The sequence below is a fragment of the Python bivittatus genome, unplaced genomic scaffold, assembly GCF_059951505.1.
Source record: "Python bivittatus isolate LINGU-HERP-01145 unplaced genomic scaffold, Pbiv_v1 ctg000080_np1212, whole genome shotgun sequence".
In the NCBI taxonomy this organism is placed as follows: Eukaryota; Metazoa; Chordata; class Lepidosauria; order Squamata; family Pythonidae; genus Python; species Python bivittatus.
Genome location: NW_028277035.1, coordinates 82089940 through 82110702, shown reverse-complemented (window position 1 = coordinate 82110702; position 20763 = coordinate 82089940). Strand labels below are relative to the sequence as shown.

The following is a 20763-nucleotide window of genomic DNA, read 5'->3' as shown; positions in this document are numbered from 1 at the left end:
CACCCACTGTGGCTGCTCATTGAACTGAGCGATAATACATTCTCACAACTGTTGAAAACTGGGGACATAGTTAGTGAAGCAGAGTGAGTTTATTTCCCAGATCCCACTCCCAAGCGTCTTTTTCAATCTTACAATCAAGGGAACAACTCTGCCTTCTAATAGATGTGGTAGCCACTCTGTTATGTCCCTTTCAGCATTCTCACTGACCAAAATGCTACCTCTGAAAAAGGTTCTACTAAAGCTCTGGACTCCCCCTTTTTTTTTTAAACTAAATCTGGGATGACTGTAGAATTCATATCAACAGACATGTTTGCATTTTGGGAGAAGCTAGGGAGTCATGTCTATTCCGTTCTTCTGTTTTTTTCCCCATCTAGATGTGCTTGTGTGTTCCTTTCCTTGGATTGTTGCTGGCTTTAATTCAGAATAAAAAATCTGGGTGTATTTTTTAGTCCCTTGTCTTTTCAGTAACTTACAGCTGATTCCTTCCCTTCCAGCTGGCAGTGAAACTAACGAAAGATCTGTTTTGCAGCTCTTAAGCTTGTTTCCTTTTTTATCTAGTGGAATTATTGGAGGAATAAACTTTAAAGAAACTCTCTCTTCCTATTTTCTCCCTCTCCACTGCATGTACCTCAAACAATAGCTTAGATTGTTTTTGAATATTTCATGACTTAGTAGAATGCCATGTTTCAGTAGACTTGAATCAATAGCATTTTATGCCCGTTGTACCTCCCTATGCCTTAGCTCTCCAGAGGACTGTAGCTTTACCTCCCATTCTTCTCAGATGTTAAGGCTGGAAAATTACAGAGCCAGGCTTTCTCCATACTGGCATCCATATTAGGAAACTTTCTTCTTTGTGTGTTGATCAGCTCACAGAGTAATGGCTTTTCATCACCTAGTCAAACATCTCACTCTTCCAGAAAGCTTTTTACATGCCCATTTTATGGTGATGATGATGATGATGATGATGATGATGATGATGATGATGATTGGTCAGCCAGATGTTTAAACTGGATTTGGCATTTTTATCCACCTATCAAGTACTTCCCAAGGACGAGGGATAGGCAGATGTGGTTGTTTGATGGTGTTAAAGGCATCGTTGCAGGATATAAGCTGTTCCAAGTAAAGCTGCCTTTTGCAGTTGACTGATGGTGATTTTGTCAATGTCAATGATGTTCAAGTGGTGCTCCAGTTGTTTTGGGATTGCACCTAAGGTACCTATAACTATTGGTACCATCTTTGCATTCTTTTGCCATAGTTGTTCTAGTATTATTATTATTATTACAGTATTATTATTATTGGTATTTTAGCATGTAGATGAGGAAGGGCCACAGTTTTTCTCTCAGCCAGGTAAAAGCTGAATCAGGAGTATCCCAATCAAGAATCATGGTGCCACTTTTTGAGATCCCCAAACAACCTCCATAATATAATCAGTCCATTTATTATTTTGACTGCATGTAATAACAAAACTTGAACATAATTGTGAATTGTACATTGCTTGTTGTTTGTGTGCAGCACACCAAATGCCAGCTCTTTACTCTGCCTAGGATAGTGGTATGTTTGCTGGGGAACCAAAATAGCACAGCAGGAGTGATAAGAAAAGAAATGTTACTGGTTTGTTTTACCTTTATGCCATTTATCATAAGGTGAGAAGGTCTTATTAGCAATAGAAATAGCATAATGATGCTCTTCAATTGAAGGCTTTTATTTTTACACTGTACCAAGTCTGGTAGTTATTTATTTGTCTCCATCTGCGGGGATTATATGCCCATATAAATGATACGTGCAAATGTTCATCCTTCCCTCTTGAGGATCTCCACCCCCCCCTTTCCCCCCCCCCCTCTTTAACTACTGAAGCCAAGCTCTAATGGATTGCTAGATTCTTGCAATTCCACTGTTGATCAAATCTGCTGAGCAAGGGATAGCATTCAAGGTGTGAGTAATCTTTTTGTGTGCGAGAATCAATTTTATGCAGAGGGTCATAAAGGAGGTATTTATAACACCTCCATCTCTACTTGTCATTTATCCAGAGATTCAAGACACACAGAAATAAATGCAGCTTTACAACTTTGATTGTTCATTACTTAAAGCTGTATACACACCCACACACAAACACAAATATTTTCAGAAAGATCAAGAGGGGAAGCACACTCTCAGAGTCATCTACAGGGTATATCAAAACATTGTTATTCCATTGGAATACAAGCCCTGCCCCTTTTGAGCATGGGTCATGACATCACATGCTCATACAAAAGGGATGTGGCTAGTGTTGCCATGAGTCAACTCTGCTTTTGTCATTTGTATGAAAGCATCAGATCCTCTGGATGCCTCTACCCACCCTGCATGATAATTCATTCAATGTGGTATCTCAATTCCTATTCCTGTGATGGAATGGGCTTATGTAGGCCAGGCTCAGGGAGATAAACATGTTCTTAGCCCCCAACAGGAGTGTGGGAAGTTCAAGAAGATGAGGCTGGCACCTCCTTAAAGAATTCACGGTGTTGTGGCTGGCTGGCTGGCTTGGGAACTAGGGTTCAGTCAAGCCAGCCAGCCACAACACCGTGAATTCCTTAGGGAGGTGCCAGTCCCATCTTCTTGAACTTCCCACGCTCCTGTTGGGGGCTAAGAACACATTTATTTCCCTGAGCCTGGCCTTCATAAGTCCATTCCATCACAATTCCGTACTGATTCTTCTTAGAGATATTTTCAGAGGCTGAAATCTTCCAGGACAAATCCTTCTGTCTCTGTGACTGCTTTGAATGGGTCTTATCTATTCTGTCTTTCATTCACATCCATTCATATCTTCATACAAATAGATGGGGTAGGACAGTTGTCAATGTAGACCCAGTTGTGTTAATGAATTAATGAATGAGCTACAAATGAATATACTATATGTAATACCTGTCTAGAAACACTGAAGCAGTATGGTCACACGTATGGTCATATATATGTCTAATTATTTCCTTATACTAACAAATACATCTGAACTAAAAAGAGAAAAATCGAGCTGCTTACACTCCCCCGCTGTCCCAGAACTATACTGGCGTATAGGCAATAAATACATTTTGCTAGTAGCAAAAGAATGAAAGGACATCTTAAGTGTGTGTCAATACAGTGCATATATTTTCTAGTTAGTGGGACATGGACAACAGTATGTTTTCTTCAAGGTAGAGGTAATTTCTTGATTAGAAACCCTCGCTTTGCATGCTTGGGTTAAGAGCAGGCTTTAGTTGTGCTTCTGGCATACAGGCCAAAATGTGCCAGAAACAATCCAAATTGTCCCTCCCATTAGCAGAAAGTGTTGTATGTAGCATAGGTAATGATTAAGACTTAAAACCTGGTCCATACCTTCTCTATTCTCTAGTTTGCTAAAAAGTGTCATTGCTAGGACCTCCCCCCACATTGGACATGGAGAGCATATCTTGCATTCCACCAGGTTTCTCCCCTCTCCACAGCCATCTAAGAAACTGGACACCAAGTTTATTGGGCCATTTCTAGTACTCATACATATCGTTCCCATCATCTTTCACCTGCAGCTTCCATCTGATTGAAAATATATACAATCTTCCTCCATTTCCTCCTGGTCCTGGACTGCTCCTTGTGTCCAGTATATAATTTTTCCCCTCCCATCTTCATGCTGGTGGGAAGATGAGTTTGAGGAGGAATCTGTTTTGAACTCCCAGTGCAGGAGGGGCAGAGAGGAATATCTGATTTTGGGGGAGGAATAACCAGATGCACAGAGATCATGGGAAGCACTTCCTGCCTTCTGCAACATTGCACTGGCAATACTCTCACAAAGTCAAGGCTCCAGACTGGCCCCACATTCCAGCTAACAGTTTTGGCTCTGCAGGAGGCAGCTAGCTTGGGGAGGGAGAGAGAGGATGGGAAAGACAGAGGAAGTTATGGTTGAATGCAATTGATGAGTTCCTCAAAAAAGAGAGAAGTGAGGAATTTAAAGAAAGAAAGGCAATGTATGGGTACATGGACCTGGTTGAAGCAGAGGTGGTTGTAAGGATCTTACTCCTTTTATGTGCTCTGCATAACGTTGTTTAGCCAGAAAGGGAAGAGCATGATGAGTATGTATAGATGCATGTGTGAAAAGACAATTGATACAAACAGTATCCACATTCTTTGTGGATACAAGGATCATAAAAATAAAGACTCCTGCAACTTTTTCAACTTCTGATGCCTTCCAGGATACTTCCCAAGAGAGACATGGCTTGGCATCAGCTTCTTCTAGGATGTATTTCAAATTCCCAATCTATTCTACAACCATCACATTTCTTGGTGCTATTCCATCCCACTACTAACCAGGTCCGATCTTGCTTAGCTTTTTCAAGCTCTGCTGAAATCAGCTAAGAGCAGCAACCTGAACTGTTCATAAGGATCTAGGGACAGTCTCTTGTATGCACCAGCATTCCGCAGAAATATTCTCACTGTAAGGAAGCATGAGTGCAACCATGGGAATGGCATGACAGATCTTAACACATCCTACATTGGTGTTAAACTTGTTCCATTCTCTTGTAGCTGAAAGACAATCCTACCTCACTTTCTTCCAAGATTTTTATTTGCCTCTTAGCCAATTGTGGTTATTCATTTCTCTTCAGCTGTAGTCTGCAATTTATCAGCTGAAGCAAGAATTAAAAACAAAAAACAAAACAAGAAAATGAGTGTGAAAGCAACAGAAGTGGCTAGGTTTGTTGTAAGCATTTCAATTTCTCTTTTCTGTCATGTGTCATTCTGGAATACTGAGTGAACAGTGGAATTAATGACAACTATAAACAATAGATTGGCTGAACTACATATTATATATTTGTAGAGGAACACAGATATGACCTTGAAGAAGGTATGTGTGACCATTAGTAAAACATGAGCTTAGCCTAGGAAAACAGGAAATCAGGAGAAAGAAATTCAAGATGCCCTGCCTTGACTCTTCGTTGTATAAAACAGAAAAAAGGGGGAAATGCTATCAGGCTTATATCAACGCAGTAGAGTTCTAGTATTTCTTGTGACGTCTCTTTTCTGACCTGGCCTGCCTTGAAGGGCTGACAATATCAGAGGCATCACCAGGAAGTCAAGATGTGGAAATGATGAAAGCACTGCTGTGCCATTGTGACACTGCTTTCACTTTTTGATAAGCTTCTGTTCCTGAGGATGCTCCTGTTACATATATCATGTGTAATTGTTCTAATGGTGTTTGTTTATTGACCGTATTTCTAAGCTATCTGTTCCTGGTAAACCAGCCTGTGGCAGTGCTTTAAGAATGCTGCTCTGAGAGTTAATGACTGGCACTGGAGAAATGGAGACTGAGGCAGGAGGTGGCATTGATTCTTGACCCAGGCCACAATTTGATAATTGCAGCTCTCTCTTGACAAACCACTTCATTTTTACAGGATTCCATCAAGCTTGACCCTTGAATATATGCCTGGATTTCCTCCCAAAGGGACAAGGCCTTGACAGAGAGAGCTGTAGTGGGACAGAAAGTGTTGGCCAAGGATTCAAAATTCTTAAAACTTGATTTCTCTTCCTGTCAGAGATAGTTGCTTACATGTGTGCTTGGCCCAGGTGTCTTAGTCCTTGTTTATACACAAATGCTTACAGACTTGCTTTGACTGGTTCATTATTGCTATAATTGTTTATTGTGGTTGGTTGCACAGTCAGCCAGATGTTTAGAGTGGAGTTGGCATTTTTATCCACCTATCGAGTCCTTCCCAAGGTCCTGGGATAGGCACATGTTGTTGTTTGATTGTGATGAAGGTATCATCGCAGGATCTAGTAAAGCTGCCTTTTGCAATTGACTCATGGTGATTTTGTCAATGCAGATGGTCTTCGAGTGGTGCTCCAGATGTTTTGGGACTGCACCTAAGGCGCCTACTACTATTGGTACTATCTTTGCTTTCTTTTGCCACAGTCATCCTACTTCTATTTACACATCTTTATATTTTGTGATTTTCCCCAGATGATGATGATGATTACAAATTGTATAGTGTTCTTCCTCCCAAAGTATGCAAAAGGAACAATAGAAAGGCTTCAATAAAATAATCAATGATAAAAACTGTCTACTATAAAAGAAGACAATGAAACCAATAGAAATATAGCAAACAAAGTTAATTTTCTGTTAAATTAACTTTAGTCTAAAATGCCATCTGGTCCTGAGTAGTTGTTGTTGGACAATTGCTTGGGTGAAGAAGCATGTCATCAGACAGAATGGGGCCATCCATCCTTCTCTCTAACAGGGTTTCATAATTGGAATGCTGCAGTTTATATTACAGTTCCCCAGCTCTTTCTTTAAGGGACCATGGCCTGAATTCAGAGGCCCATTGATCAGAAGACAGTCTTCACCTGCTTTGCTCCCAGGCAAAGGAATGTTTTCCCTCAGGAACAAATTCCCTGTTTACAAATTCTTGAGAACTTAATTTGCCCTGAACTTGCTGCATTGTGGACATATCTCACATCACTGTATTGCTATTTTTGTTTTAATCTGTTCAATTTATCTAGAAAGGCAGAAGATGACATCCATAAAAATAAAACAAATTTAAAAAATCAAATAATGGTGCTAAGAGGTTACTCCTAGCCATAGAATTTGACAAAGTTCTGCTGATTTTAGTTGAATGCCCACTTTTATGCCTTTTAAATATCTTGTTTCAACAAGTACTTGTTACTCTGAAATTTTAAAACTTCTGTATTTACCTAAGACATTTTTATGTGTAGCTATGCAAGAAGTGACTGGAGAACAATTGACTATTGCGCCATGGTATATGATGATATGCTTAATATTTTAATGCCTTCTGAGGACTTTCTTTTGATTTAGCCCCCTTTGTCTGCTATATTGCATTATCCACCTTAAGCATTCATTGTGTGATGAGAAAAACTTACCTTAAATGTATGAACTAAGTAACTTCCTCAGTAGCATCTTCCCTGTTCTTCCTCCTTTCATTTGGAAGATTATATTGAGACTGTTTTGTCTGATGCTGGAATAAATTTCACCAAGCATGTATCCTTTATATCTAGGTCAGCCAGAGAGACAATCCAGCACTGGAGCCTATTATCCATGGGCTGAAGGGGGTTGTACATCATGGTAAGTAGCTTCTTAAAGTTCATTTGGCTAAGAAGAGAAGAAGACCCACAATGGGTCACCTTTTCAAAAGTCATCTTGTTGTATATGTTTCAAGCACTGATATTTAAGGGCATTGAAGCTGTTACTCAGTTACTATAAATCTCAGTCACATTTATTAGCTGAAATAGCTTTGGTCTAATATTAAAAGGGGTCCTTTCTTAGCTTTCATTTGGAATACGTCTATTTCTTTTTGTAAAAAAAAGGTAGGTATGTTATGGTTTCTTATATTTTGTGCTTTCAATTAATATTCTGTTTGCTGAACACTGAACTTGTGAAAATAATTGAAGAATATATGCTTATTTTTTTTTATTTCTTTATGAAGTATTTGTCTTTACAATTTACCAGAGCTGATAATGAAACTTTAATTTTCATAGATAGTTGAAATTCACTGCAAAAGAACATTTTTCCATTACTGGCATAAATGTAACCACTTCTCTTACCCTCATTCACTTGGAATGAGCAGTGAAATAAATACAGCATATCTCAAATTTCTGTTTTGTTTTTTTTAATTAAGAAATATTAAAGTCTTATTACCAGTAATTCACAATTAGTAATTACAGCAAACTGTGTCAAAATCAGCTTTGTCAGATTTTTGATGTAATGATTTGCAGAGTATTAATCATTTCATTACAATTCACAAGGCATTCGCAAGAACAGACTGAGCGATTCTGATGAATCTTCAATTCCATCTAAACACTATTTTCAAGGAGATTGTTTTAGACATTTAGCCAGTGCTGTAGAGCTTAAACATTTTTTTCTTCTTGACCAGAAACCTAAAACCAGTTTTCAGTGTTAGATTAAAACAAATAGGATTCCAAATTAATTGCTTTCCTTTCAGAGCCCTTTAATGTTACATCTGTGAATGCCAGTAAATCTACTGGAAATGAAAAAGAGGGGCTAAATGATAACATAACACCAACTCCTACATTTATGGAATTTCCTGTAGTCTTGTTGCTATGTATAAATTGCAGTCTTCAGCTTCAGATTAAACCTAGATACTGAGCTGAGCACTATGTTGTTTTCTGCAGAAATAGATATTATTATCTAGCACCTACTGGGCAGCAGAAGAATCTGTTAGAAAAAGTGAATTGAGCAACTTTGGTGATTATCTAATTTGATGCAGAAGTAAGACCTACCATTTATGTGACCTGGAATATTTCTTAGTTGTGTCATCCTACCTGTTTTGTACCTGAGGGCTCAACCCACTCCTGGATTACTGGAGTGATTCCATTCCATTTCCATCTGCTGCTGGAATATCTCTTGGTGCCTGTGATGGAATATGAATGTGAAGATGGGGGGAAGAGATGTCGCCTGGGGAAAGATCAGATAAAAGAGAAAGCAATCCACAACAGAGTAACAGGTCTACCTCATCATCTTAAGAAAAAATACCTAGAACATACAGAAATGTGGTTTCTTGCATGTCTTTCTCTCCTTGTATAATGGTAGGGATTTATAATTTCTAAATCCCAGAACTGTCTGCATACATATCAGCCTGGGTGGGAAAGGGATACAGGTAGTCCTCATTTAGTGGCTGCCTTGTTTAGCGACCATTTGCAATTACAATAGTGATGAAAAAGTAATTTTGCAACCAGTCCTTGGATTTATGACCTTTGCAGGTCTTTAAAGCAAAGGAAAGGTCAAGTAAGGTCATAGAAATGTGATGTTTCACTTAGCGACCACTTCATTTAACCAAGTTGCCAGTCCTGATTGTGGATGCTAAATGAGGACTACCTGTATATATTTTGCTTCTTTCTCAGTGGATTTTCATCTCCACAGCAGAGAAAATGACTGCATGAGTTTAAAAACAATTTTTTTCAAATAAAAATCTGAAAATAGGACTGAAAAGACCTCAGTTTAATGTGAAGGTAGTAAAGAGGGAGGATCTAATAAAAGGACAAGCTCTCTTCTTGTTTAATTAAGAAAAAGAAATATGTTCTTTAATTTGGCTGGTTGTAGAGTCCAATAGTCATTGTGGCTGGAAATTATGAGAATTGAAGTCCATTATATTTGGAAGATGCCACACTAGGGCAGACTAATTCTAAGCATGTGGCCAAAGAATTGGCTGGTTGGTTCCCTTTTTGCCCTTTTAGATTCAGATAGTTCAGATGAATAGATAATGTATTTTTTAGAATAAATCAGATTATTTGTTTCTACCACCTGCATTATTCTTTTGAGTCTGCTCTTGTGCATAGGAGGCACCACTCTGGCTACATAATCATTGGCATTCATGCTTAATCACCAGATATACATGGGACAATATTGTGAGCTTCCTGATTTCTGCCAGGTGCTTAAACTCATAATAGACATTTGTTGTATGTTTCTGATGAGAAAGAAGGGCAAAGTAATATATTAAAAAGACTTCAAAACTTGGTAAAAGCCAAAAGTACTAACGTTGTACTTTTTTAGCTTTCTCTGATTTCTTTCTCTTTCTTATTTTATATTAGTTTGCATTAGTTTTTATCTTCCTTTTTTAAAAAATCTTTTATAAAAATTATATAAAAAACTTGGTAAAAAGCCAAATCTTGGAGGATCAGATCTATTTCTTAATTTCTATATGTTGTTAGAGAATCTCATATGCTAGAAATCCCACCAAATTCTGGCTTCTGTTTGTAAGTTTGTGTTCTCATGGAATTGATAGGTTTTGTTATCACGTTACAAGGAATTATAGACATGGCCTCATATAGTTGCAAATAACAGGACTGTGACTAGAAACCCTTTCATATACAAAGTAGGAGAAATTTTATTTATTAATTTGATATTTATTCATATTTTTGACTTTTGTGCTAACCACTCCCATGTGACACTAGATAGTTACAAGGGTTAAAAACACTACAATATAAGCTTATTAAGAAAAGAATAAAAATGATCTTGCCAAAGGGGGAAAAACACAACAATTAAAAACAAGCAATTCAAACTCAGTAATGGGCTCACATAACCTGCTGGACCACTGGCTTTCTGGAAAGAGTCAGGTCTTCAACACTTCTCAAAAGACAGGAGGGTTGAAGCTGTAAAGATCTTGGAGAAAATGTTGTTCCAGAGGAGAAGTGAAATGGCCTGAGAAAGCATGCCTCCTGGGCCCCACAAGATGACACTGCTTAATAGATGCATGTGAAGAACCATGGGTAGGTAGTAGAGGAGAGTGAGTTCAGGTGAGAAGAAACCATGGATCACACATAAAAGAAGCATTTCAAAGAGACTCCACCTTAATTAACTTTATAAGTCCAGCTGGGAATTTATTCTTACAGTTTTCAAGTTAATGTAATTGCTCCAGACCAATATTAAGGATTCTTTCTGAAATGTATGTAGCTCTTGCTTCCTTGATTTGCCACCTATAGGAGGCTTGACCAGATGAGACCCAAAGCATGCCAACCTTCCCTAAGCAAAGGACCAGAATGAGACATGGGTTCAAGTTAACCTCATAATCACGCTCAATTAAGGGGAAGCATTAGGATATTTATTGAGAAGAATTACTTGAATCAAAACTCTTTGAGTAGTTAACAGTCAAATTCAAAGGTTAAAAAAGGATAATAAAAAACAAATTAATCTTAGGTTCTATAAGTAGTTCTCCAAACATAGTACCTTCCAAATCTGTTGAACGTCTATTGCTGTCATCTATAGCTAGTTTGCTGGATTTGACAATGGATGATGGGATTAAAAATCCAGTATATCTGGAGAGTATATCTGAAAGGCTCTTTCATAGTTTCCCTAGTGATTGGGATTTGTTTCCTTCTCTTTACTGCCAGAACAATCTCAGCCAAATAACTGCACTAAATGTGCTGTTTATAAAGAGAGCGTATAACTAGGATATCTCTGAATTTTTTGTCTGTATCAATAGAAGATGGCAGTCTTGTGCCCATATCTTTCTGTCAAAGTTCTCTCACTTTGCTGTGCCCTTTTAGATAATGGGAAAGAATGGTAATGTCAGAATCACATTCTGCAGGAGTGGGAGCTATTTTGGCTAGAGATTTCGTCAGGGATTTGAATTACTGACTAATTTGATGGAACATAAATAATTGCGTCCTTCACACTGTCACCAGCTTAATGATGATAGAGATATGTCAACATAAAAAGATCAGTGCAGAATTAACTGCCACTGAAAAGTTTCTTTTTCTGTTCTCTAGAGATCCATTTCTTAGAATTAAAATGTTGCATAAAGTTTAATTTTCCAAGAAATAGACTATGATCTGACGTTAACAAAAACAGACAATATGGGAAACAATGGAACCAAGATAGGGAAGAATGCTTACAAGGTTTCTTCTCTGTTTTCCTACTTTAGGCAGGTGTTTCTAATTGTAAGCCATTTATCCCCGTGAAATCACTATGGCAGCAACAGTCATTGATTTTAGAGTTCCTTGTATTGTATGGCCTTCCTTCAAAATTATCATGCTCGCTTCTCATGTGTTGTAGATTGTACTCTCTGTGTCTGCTGCACATATATTGATGAGTGCCACTGTGAATGTCCCAAAGTGTTAAAAGCAAATTAGAAACATATGATGAAGCACAAAATGGGCAAGTATGGATTTCCAGTGTGAGACATCTATGTGTTTTCATATCTTCCCATGCCATTATTGTGTTGAACAGAAAACAACATTCCCAGTCTGATAAGGATGAACCAGCTCTGAGTATTTCCCAGTGTACAAAAATGTGGCTTTCAGAGCCCTCACAGTCCTCCAACTTTGTGAGTCCCAGTATGGATGAAATTTTGGAGTGGTAAGGTGTTTTTAAGAGGGAGAATGGTTGCCTTAAATCTTAAAGCACCCAATTGTTACTCTTAAAAACTTTACATACACCCCCCAAAGAGTCAAATCCTGGCCTTGCACATTTTTGGAATGGGATTCTCCATATGACTCACAGAGCCTCTATAGCCCTCAAGCTAACAGAAGTTGTGAATTCCTGCAGGACCTTAATACTGGCTCTGATCAGCCACAGAACAGAATAACCAGCTTTCATAATGCTTTGTCTAAATGAGATACATTTAAAATACAACAGAATTATCCTAAAGTATAACATCCCATGTGATGAGAGATGGAGTGTCCTTTAGAATATTTGGCTACAATACTTTGTAAATGATATCAGGGTGTTTGTCTGCTAAAAGGAGAAAAACATAACAAGCGTCTGAGCTCCAAGATTTAGTAGTAGAGGTAAAATAAGCTCCATGTGAAGATCCCTATAAAAGGAGAAATGTAAATGGACACGCCTAATTGTTTCCCCTGATCCACAAGGGTTAGCGTATTCATTTTATATCATATTTTTGAATTGTCCTCTAACAGAGCTGATGGAAGGACATTTAGTATGAGCCTTAAAGAATGCTGTGTGATATTTTGGCAAAGCCAAGGTTTTAAAATAACTGGCTGGTTGAATGAGTAAGAGATTTGGTCTCTACATTTGTTAGTCTAGTATCCCTCACTAGATAGCTTTGCTTTTCCATCTCTGTGATGGGTTGTACAGCTCTTTCTTAGGGCACAGATAACAGAAGCTCTGGTAAGACACCACATGATACTATTTTTGTAGGAAGTTCCAAGCTCATTCAAAATCATCAACAAATGTAGAAAGGGCAAAACCTGGTAGACCACATTTTGATTTTAGTCAGTATGCGTGCAAAGCCATACTCTTCCCTTTACTTTCAACATCCCTGTTTCCAGCCACACTGCATAAGGCATATACCATGATTCTTGTGACAGTGATCTCAGAAGTTTGGATTGCACACAGTTTAATGAGGAAAAGTTGACTTTTAGTCTGCATCTAATTGAACTCCATAAAGGAGCTGGGCCAACACTTTGGCTAGAGGTAGCTTCAGAACCATCATGACAAGTTTGCTTCCTTTTCCATAAAAGAATATTGAGATAGAGGTCCTGGTCTTTTGCAAATGCATTAGGTCTGTCAGTGCTTAAAAAAAAAAAAAAGGTATGAAAGACAGTGAGAGCCAGTTTGGTGTAATAGTTATACAATAATAGGCACCAGTCTAGAAACCAGGAGATTGTGAGTTTTAGCCCCTCCTTAGACACAAAGCCAGCTGGTGACCTTGGGCCAGTTCTTCTCTCTCAGCCTTGGGAAGAAGGCAAGGGCAAACCACTTCTGAAAATCTTGCCAAGAGGACTTCCGGGGAAGAAATAGTGGACTGAAGACTGCTTCTCAAAAAGCTGAACCAACACACATGGCAGAATGAAGAGCCGGCAAGTGGACTGGCTCTTCGAAATTCCTCTCCAGTCAAGGAGAGGACTTGAGATCTCCCACAAGTGCTCTAGACAGCTGCTCCTCACGAGGAGCCCACAAGACAGCAGTCTCCGAGGTTTAGAGCTGTGGGGGTTGAGGGAGTAGCCATCTTTCTCAAACCAGGTTGGTGCCTTTGAAAAGACACTACGTTTGCATATTTCCTTTCTAATCACTTTTGGAAATTCCTCGTTAAGTGCTTTTCAGCTATTAGGAGCCTTTGGAACAATAAATTTTACAGCTCCAGGTGAGTTTCCTTCAATCCTTAGTGAAAGAAGTTTTAACTACAAGTTTAAGAACTTAATATTTGGTGAGGGAGGGAGTAAACAGCAAAAGGGTGATTAAAACTTTGATTTTAGAGAGTTACAAATGGACTAATTGTCCAGATAAATTTGAAATAAGTTTTTGGAATTATTTATAAAGAATCCTTCCTATGGGAAAATGCTTTTGTTTTGAAACATAGTAGGATAAAGCTTTAAAAATGGGACACTTGAGGGAACGAAAGATTACAATTAAAGGAGAATAATACTTAAACTCAATTTACAATTACAGAATGAAGCAAAATATTTTAACATTGGACATATTGAAGGGTATTTTTGAACAATAGACCAAGAAGTTAATTTTAAAAGTGTCTGCTTCTATAGATAGACTGTGTCTAAAAGTTGTTATGGAAGAGGAGCAAGTTCTACCTGACAAGAGCAAGACTGAGCTGAAAGTGGATTTCTAGAAGAATGACATGGAAAAAGATGTTACACTGGACATACAAAAGAAACTGGCTGATGCCTTAATATACAAGCAACAAACCAAGAGAGTGACCTGGATAATTTTCCTGTATTGGATTTACAAAAGAAGCTTGTTAAAGTTCTGAAGAATTTGGTGAGAAGGGACAAAGAATTTTTTTTTTTTTTTTTTTAAAAAGCAAATTCAACAACATTATTTGAAGGAACTAAATATTAAGATTGTTAGAAGTAAAAGGAAGGAATATAAAGTTGGTTTATTTGATCAAGGTTAAAATCAATGTTGTTATCTCTGGTAACCCTTAACGGACTTTTGCTGACACCAGGACTGAAAGGACAATGCTTTACGGATTTGTTTATAGATAAAAGATGGCATATAGGAAGAAGAGATCATTTGTTGTATTTTAAGAGGAGGTTATAAGTTACTAAAATTGTTTATACTTGTTATGATGAAGGTGGGAAGTCATTTTTATACATTTCTTTTTCTTATTTTATTTTTATTTTATATTCTTATTTTTTCTTTCCTTTCTATTTCTCTTTTTACTTTTTCCCTTTTTTCTTTCTTTTCTGCACCTTCTACTCTTTTTATTCTATTTTTTTCAGTTTGCATTAGTTTTTACTGTTGTAATTATAATCTTTAATAAAATTGCTATTACAAAAATGAAAATCTTCCAAGAAAACTGCAGAGGTAGCTAGCAAAAACTAGCCCAGGTAGTTGTCAGGGTCAACACTGACTTGAAGGCAATAAATAAATCAAGCAAGCAAGCATCTAGGTACTTAAAACACTTGACCTGCTCCCTAGCATTATTATCAGCCATATCTGTAATAACATTTTGGGCTTCTCTGGGTCATGCTTTTGCAGCTGGAGAAAACTACTACTGTATATTATCTGTTCTGTACTTTTCTAGGACAGCAACAATATCTTTCTCAAACCAAGAGATTGAGACTTGTGAAAGACTCAAATGTAGCCCAGCTAAATCCCACTGTCTTGGTAACAATAAAGTTGAGAATGTATATTTTACAAATTATATTTTTAGACAGATTTCTGCAATGCCCAGCTCCCAATATTTCCATCTGCTCATTTTATAGCATATCCTAATAATCCCCTTCAGTGCAAACTTTGTCTTGTTTTCAGATGATTATTGGAAGCAATGTCCATATAAATGAGTAAGCCCTGGGCATGTTTTTAAGCTACAGTTCATTTCCACAATGGTACTTGATATAGATCTGAGGCAGTTATGCTGTCTCTCTGGAGAAAAATCTCACAAGACAAGAGCAGACAATCTGCAACCTGTAATCAGTCATTTCTGTTCCTTTCTTGGCATCCTTCTAGATAAGGGAGAGGAGGAGGAGGAGAACCAAGTGGATGAAGACACTGGGTGGCTCCTTACACTTTGGCTTTGGCACAACCCATGGCCTGTTCAACTCCATAGCCCATAGTACAGTCCTGCCAAAGATATGTGATTCTCAGCAGAAAAATATTTGTCCACCTGTAATGGTATGTGGGAAAGACCTTGGGAGATTGGGCCAAGAAATGCTACCTAGGGAATGGTTAGATAAGAGGCAGCAAAGCCTCTAGCTGGATAGCAGGCAGGGCAAGAGGCTCAGAAGAGACCTTCCATAGTTTCCTGGGCGGTAAAAGAGATTGGGGGAGGAGAAATGTACTTTCAGATTTGTAAGGTTCTGTTACTGTAGCTTTATACTGAAGCAGAATTAGCTCATCTGGTGGTGTCTCCTGTCTGGTCTTCCCAGTGAGGCTGACATCAGTCTGAAAGTCTTAGCAGCACTAACCACTATTTGCCTGTGAGAATGACGTCCAATCCAGCTGAAAGAACTTTGATCCATCTACAGTCTATGTCTTATTCTCCTACATATTTATGGAATCTGTAATTATTTGATCCCTCCTCAAATAACTAACTATAGACTTTACATTCCAATTGTTACCAAATGGTTTTCTCATATTATTCTCTTTTAAATAGCTTGCCTCCGTTTCTATTTTTCTAACATAAAAGTAACAAAAGTAGTATAAGCGGGCTATATATTAATAGGGGGGTATAATTGTATGTGACCTTAAGGAGGAGTGCAAGCATTTTAGTCCAAGGTAGCATTTGAAGAGGAAATGCAGTTGCAGAATATGAAATATACGTTTTCAGACTTCATAGAATCATTGAATCTTTGTGTTGGAGAGAACTTTGGAAGTTACATGTACACTGCAAAAATCCTGCAGTTGCAGCATCTTTGATTGATAGTTCTTTAGCCCTGCTTAAATCCCTCCAGCAAGGAGAGCCCACCACCTCCCACTCTTGGATCAATGACAGAATGAGAAAGAGGTAGTCAAAAATTACTTGCCGGCCTTTTCAGCCCTCAAGTTCCAGAATTATCCCATGGAGCTAGAGACAAAGAGCTTACAGAGAAGTAAATACACAGTTGGGTAGATAAATATGCACAATTACATGATAAAAAGAAGAGGAGGAGGGGGGTCTAGTATTCACTTGAAGGTCCCATTTGAAGGCAAGGGAAAGGACAACAGTATTGAAAGAAGGAAATTCATTGTCGATGGGAAGACTATTTCATGAGTAATTTCTTCTCTTTTAGCTTTCAAAGTGCTTGGTCTTCTAAGTGGATAAGATTTAGTGATACTGCTGCAGTGCTGATACATAGATGACTATTGTAAAATTATAAGTTTACTATTTAGAATCTAATTATGTTGGGTCCAGGAAGAATTTAGCTTGATGTAGCTTTGAGGGATAGGTAGAAAAACATGGTAGTTGGTGTATTCATATTAATAATAAGAGCAGTAATAAATGCTACCAGCCTTATATTTGTGGAAAACTGAATTGCTTGCTCAGCACAGCAAGGTGGCAGCAGTCTATTGCATTTCAGTCCTGTCCAATATATGCCTACTTTGAATGCCAGCTGAGTTCAGTAAGCCATATTCCCAAATAATTTTTCTGACACTGGCATTATTTCAGTGTCTTTTAGCTGTATGCTAATTTTTCAAAAAAACAAATACCCAGTGTGGTAGGAAGAGAACTTGCAACCTGGAATAACCAATATCCCTGGGACCTTTTCCCTCCATGTCTACATGCTTGTTTTGTACTATGACCATTAAGCCAGACATCACTTTAAATGAGCAAGTGCAGTTAATGTGTCTGGTTTCTGTTATTTCAGTGGCAGATATCAGGATTGAGGCAGTTAACTCTCCCATACACCATAACTCCCCCCTTTAAAAAAAAAAAAAGCATACATAGGAACTTCCTTCCTGGGTTAAATAGGAGCTTAAGAAGTGTGTATATTCAACTGTATATGCCAGGTGGCACTGGGGGTCTGGTATATGCTGACTATAAACATTTTTTATTTTGTTTCTTTTGCTAGAAGGGTCTACAGTATTTGTGCAAATGTATTCATTTATTTTATGTTTTATATGCCACCTTTTTTGCTATAGGGCAGCTAACAATAAAAGTCCAACCCAAACACTGAAAATCTCATTAAAAGAGCTAAAACCACTATTGAATTACAGTCGTTCAGACTGTAAAGACCTTAGTGATGAGAAAAACCTAATCTTTTTCTAAAGCCCCGAAGATTTAGGACCAAGAGTTTTTCTCACAGCAGTGCCTCATGTAGTTTGGGAGCTGCAAAGGAGTTCTTCTGTGACCCTTTTGAAAAGGATCTCCAAGGACCTCTTCTGTCAGCTGTAATGTCAGGACAAGTTCATATCAAGACAGGGGGTCCCTCAGATAGTCAGGGCCATTTCAAAAAGCTTATACTTGAATATTAACTAGAGCTAGACAAAGTGTTTGGCTTCATGAAGTGTGTTGGAGCAAGTGAAGCCAGATATCTCAAATGACTGTGGCAGCTATGTTCCCTGGAAGCTGCTTCAAAGGCTTTCCCACTTCTCTCCATATGCACATGAATGTTCAGATGTTTTGCTTTGTCAGCAGTGTGTGCATGTCCAGGCAACCTGAGAAACTCATAGAAGCAGCTGTGCGTGGCTCTCTCTGTGTTCAGAGGAGAGGCGCTTGGTCCACACCAATACTCTTCGTGAAGTATTGTTTGCACAGCTCAAATATTAACAAAGGAACAAGGGAGGAACAAGATGAATGGCAAATATAATGTGAATACTGCATTTGATATTAATTTTGTTTAAATTAGGAACGTGTAACTTCTGTCCATTCCACAATAGCACTATGGTTTGTATAGCATGCAAGTGCCACACTCCAAAGAGCATTTTTCTCTTAAATCTTGTATTATAATATTCATATAATTTATAAAATAAAATTATAATATTAATACAATTTATAAAATACATTTTTAATTTATTTTGTGGGTTTTTTAAATAATTGCAAAAATCCCCTTCTCTCTCAGAAACAGAGTTTGCAGTCTCTTCCTTCATTAGCAGAGGTTGACACTGAGATTCCTTGTTTAAATGTCATCTCCCCTGATAAAGAAAATATTCTCCAGTCATTTCTTGTCTTTCCAAAAACTAGAAGAGTGGGGGAGAAAGCAGAGGAACAAGGGCCAGATTTTTGGGGTGGGTGGGCTTTGGGGGTGAGGGCACAAAAAATCCTTGCAAGATTTAAAGTATCCATTTTACCCCTTTAAATATACCTCCTGCAAAAGCCCAGGAAAAATTAGCCCCATTTGGAGGCACTTAATAGATTTTGGGGAGTGAGAGCTGCAGACAGATACAGCAATGACACAGGTAGAAGAGACCACATTGTGCATTTTCTTAAGAACAGGAATCCCTTTTTTCTCTTATTTTTATAGTGGGGTGGGATGTGAGGTTTATTAACAAACTTTTAAACACTTTAGGGCTTATCTTTTCTTACATTTCCTTCTTAAAATGACAAGTAGCTATGTCATTCAGTAGCTCTGAAAGCCATCAGAAAGAACTTCTAACTATTGTATGGGAGATAGCTTGATGGTGGAGCAGATGGGCTGAATGCAGAAGGTCCAAGAAGCAAATCCCTGACATTCCCAGTTACGGCTGGAGAAATTTCAACCTCTCAATGCCAAGAATTTTGGGTTAAAGTAGCAAATAAACTGAAATAGTATGCAATAGTTTGCACTAAACAAGTCCATGGTCTAGGGTAAATTGGTAGCCACTAAAAATACTTTTGTCAACCCTTGGTGTAGATGTTACTTTCCTTAAAATGGGCAAAATCTTGGGAGATTGACAAATGTCCCAAAATTTTAGCATTCTTATCTGAAATTTCGTCAGATTTGAGGTTGGTAAACCAAAATCTCATGACATATGGTGATTCCCAAAATTTTGACAATTTTTATCTATAGTACCATTTGGGGTAGTAACACTTGTCATGATGCTTTAGGGTGTTGTTTTGCCAACCCCTGATTTATGGTCTCAAAAGTTTTCAGTGGCAATGTATTGGTCTGTATTAAGAACAGATTTGAAAATGTTCTAAAAACTCCAGTGAAAATTAAAAAATTATCTTTTTAATGTAGAAATTTGATTTAAGCAGAAGAGGAAGAAGGAATTAAAAGTTCTGTGCTGTTTGGACAGCCGCAGGTATTGGGAGCTTATTGCAAACTTACTGCATCAGTACAATTATTTAATTTGATTTATAGCTCACCTCATCCAATTTATGAGCTGCCTAGAATAAGTAAAAAAATGTTCATTTTAAAATAGCCAGTTAACCTTGATCAAATCCCACTTTACAAGGTCTATCTCCACTACATTCCAGTTTTTATATAACTTCTAGAGGTCACCCAGCCTTGAGCTGTCCCCAGGTTAGAAGGACACCATTCCAGAATTGATTGAAGTGATGCTGAGATCATGTAGCCTTGGAAGTGGGAAGTCTTAGGAAGGCTGTCTCCAGATCACTTAGTACTTGATAACTCATTACGATCACCTTGATGGAGTTCAGGAAAGAAGTAGTCCAGATTCTGGACTATCAAGGTAATATTTTTAACTAATCAACCTGCTTGAGTGTGAGTGTAGCTTGGAGTAAAAGTGAGAGAATTAATTTCCTTTAATGCACAGCTTTTTCCCCCTTTACTATTCAACTTAAAAAAAAAGTCTGGTTTTCATCAGTCTTCACACATTCCTGCGTTCATACTAATTAAACTTCATGAGAACTTGAAAAAAAAAGTGGATAATATCATTTTTTCATTCTTTCGACTGCCCACTTAGAAGTCAAGTAGACTTACTTTCAGAACAAGATTTAACATAATAACTTGGTCCATTTAGACTGAAGTTATTGCTTTAATTTTATTGTCATTTTTAAAAAATGGTTAATGGAACTTCAGTAATACTTATTAATTTTCCTTTAGAAACCTTAATGGAGGCACTTCAAAATAATGCAAGCTTCAGTGATTTTTGCAAATGCCCAGAGTTCTGGTAATTAGGAAAAATAAATGGAGTGCACAAATTCTTGGTAGTCATACATTAATTTTGTATGGGATCTTGACCTGTAAGCATACTGTACTTGGGGAGGGGGGATATCTGCAGCTGTAATCAACCAATTCACATAATCTTAATTTTTCGTTATTATGCTACCACAGCTGGATAAACCTGTGCTGCAAATTGCAGCTGCAATCCTGAACACAGTTCCTAGGAAATGAATTATATTGGTCACAATGTACTGTGTTGTACTACTAGAACCCCGAAGCTTTATTAAGAACAATCTCCATCAAATTCAATAAAATTTCCTTCTATCAATTTTATTTCAGGGATTGCGTTCT

The 20763-nt window shown here is 37.8% G+C and overlaps 1 protein-coding gene across 8 annotated transcripts in view; it reads left to right on the top strand.

Moving 5' to 3' along the window:
• The window catches only part of PTPRG (protein tyrosine phosphatase receptor type G), a 610625-nt gene that overhangs the window by 443091 nt on the left and 146771 nt on the right, over positions 1-20763 (top strand). For all 8 annotated transcript variants that reach the window (XM_088134427.1, XM_088134425.1, XM_088134422.1 and 5 more), the window contains exon 6: positions 7009-7075. In XM_088134427.1, coding sequence (XP_087990553.1) covers positions 7009-7075 — 67 coding nt within the window. The remainder of the gene's footprint in view (positions 1-7008; positions 7076-20763) is intronic.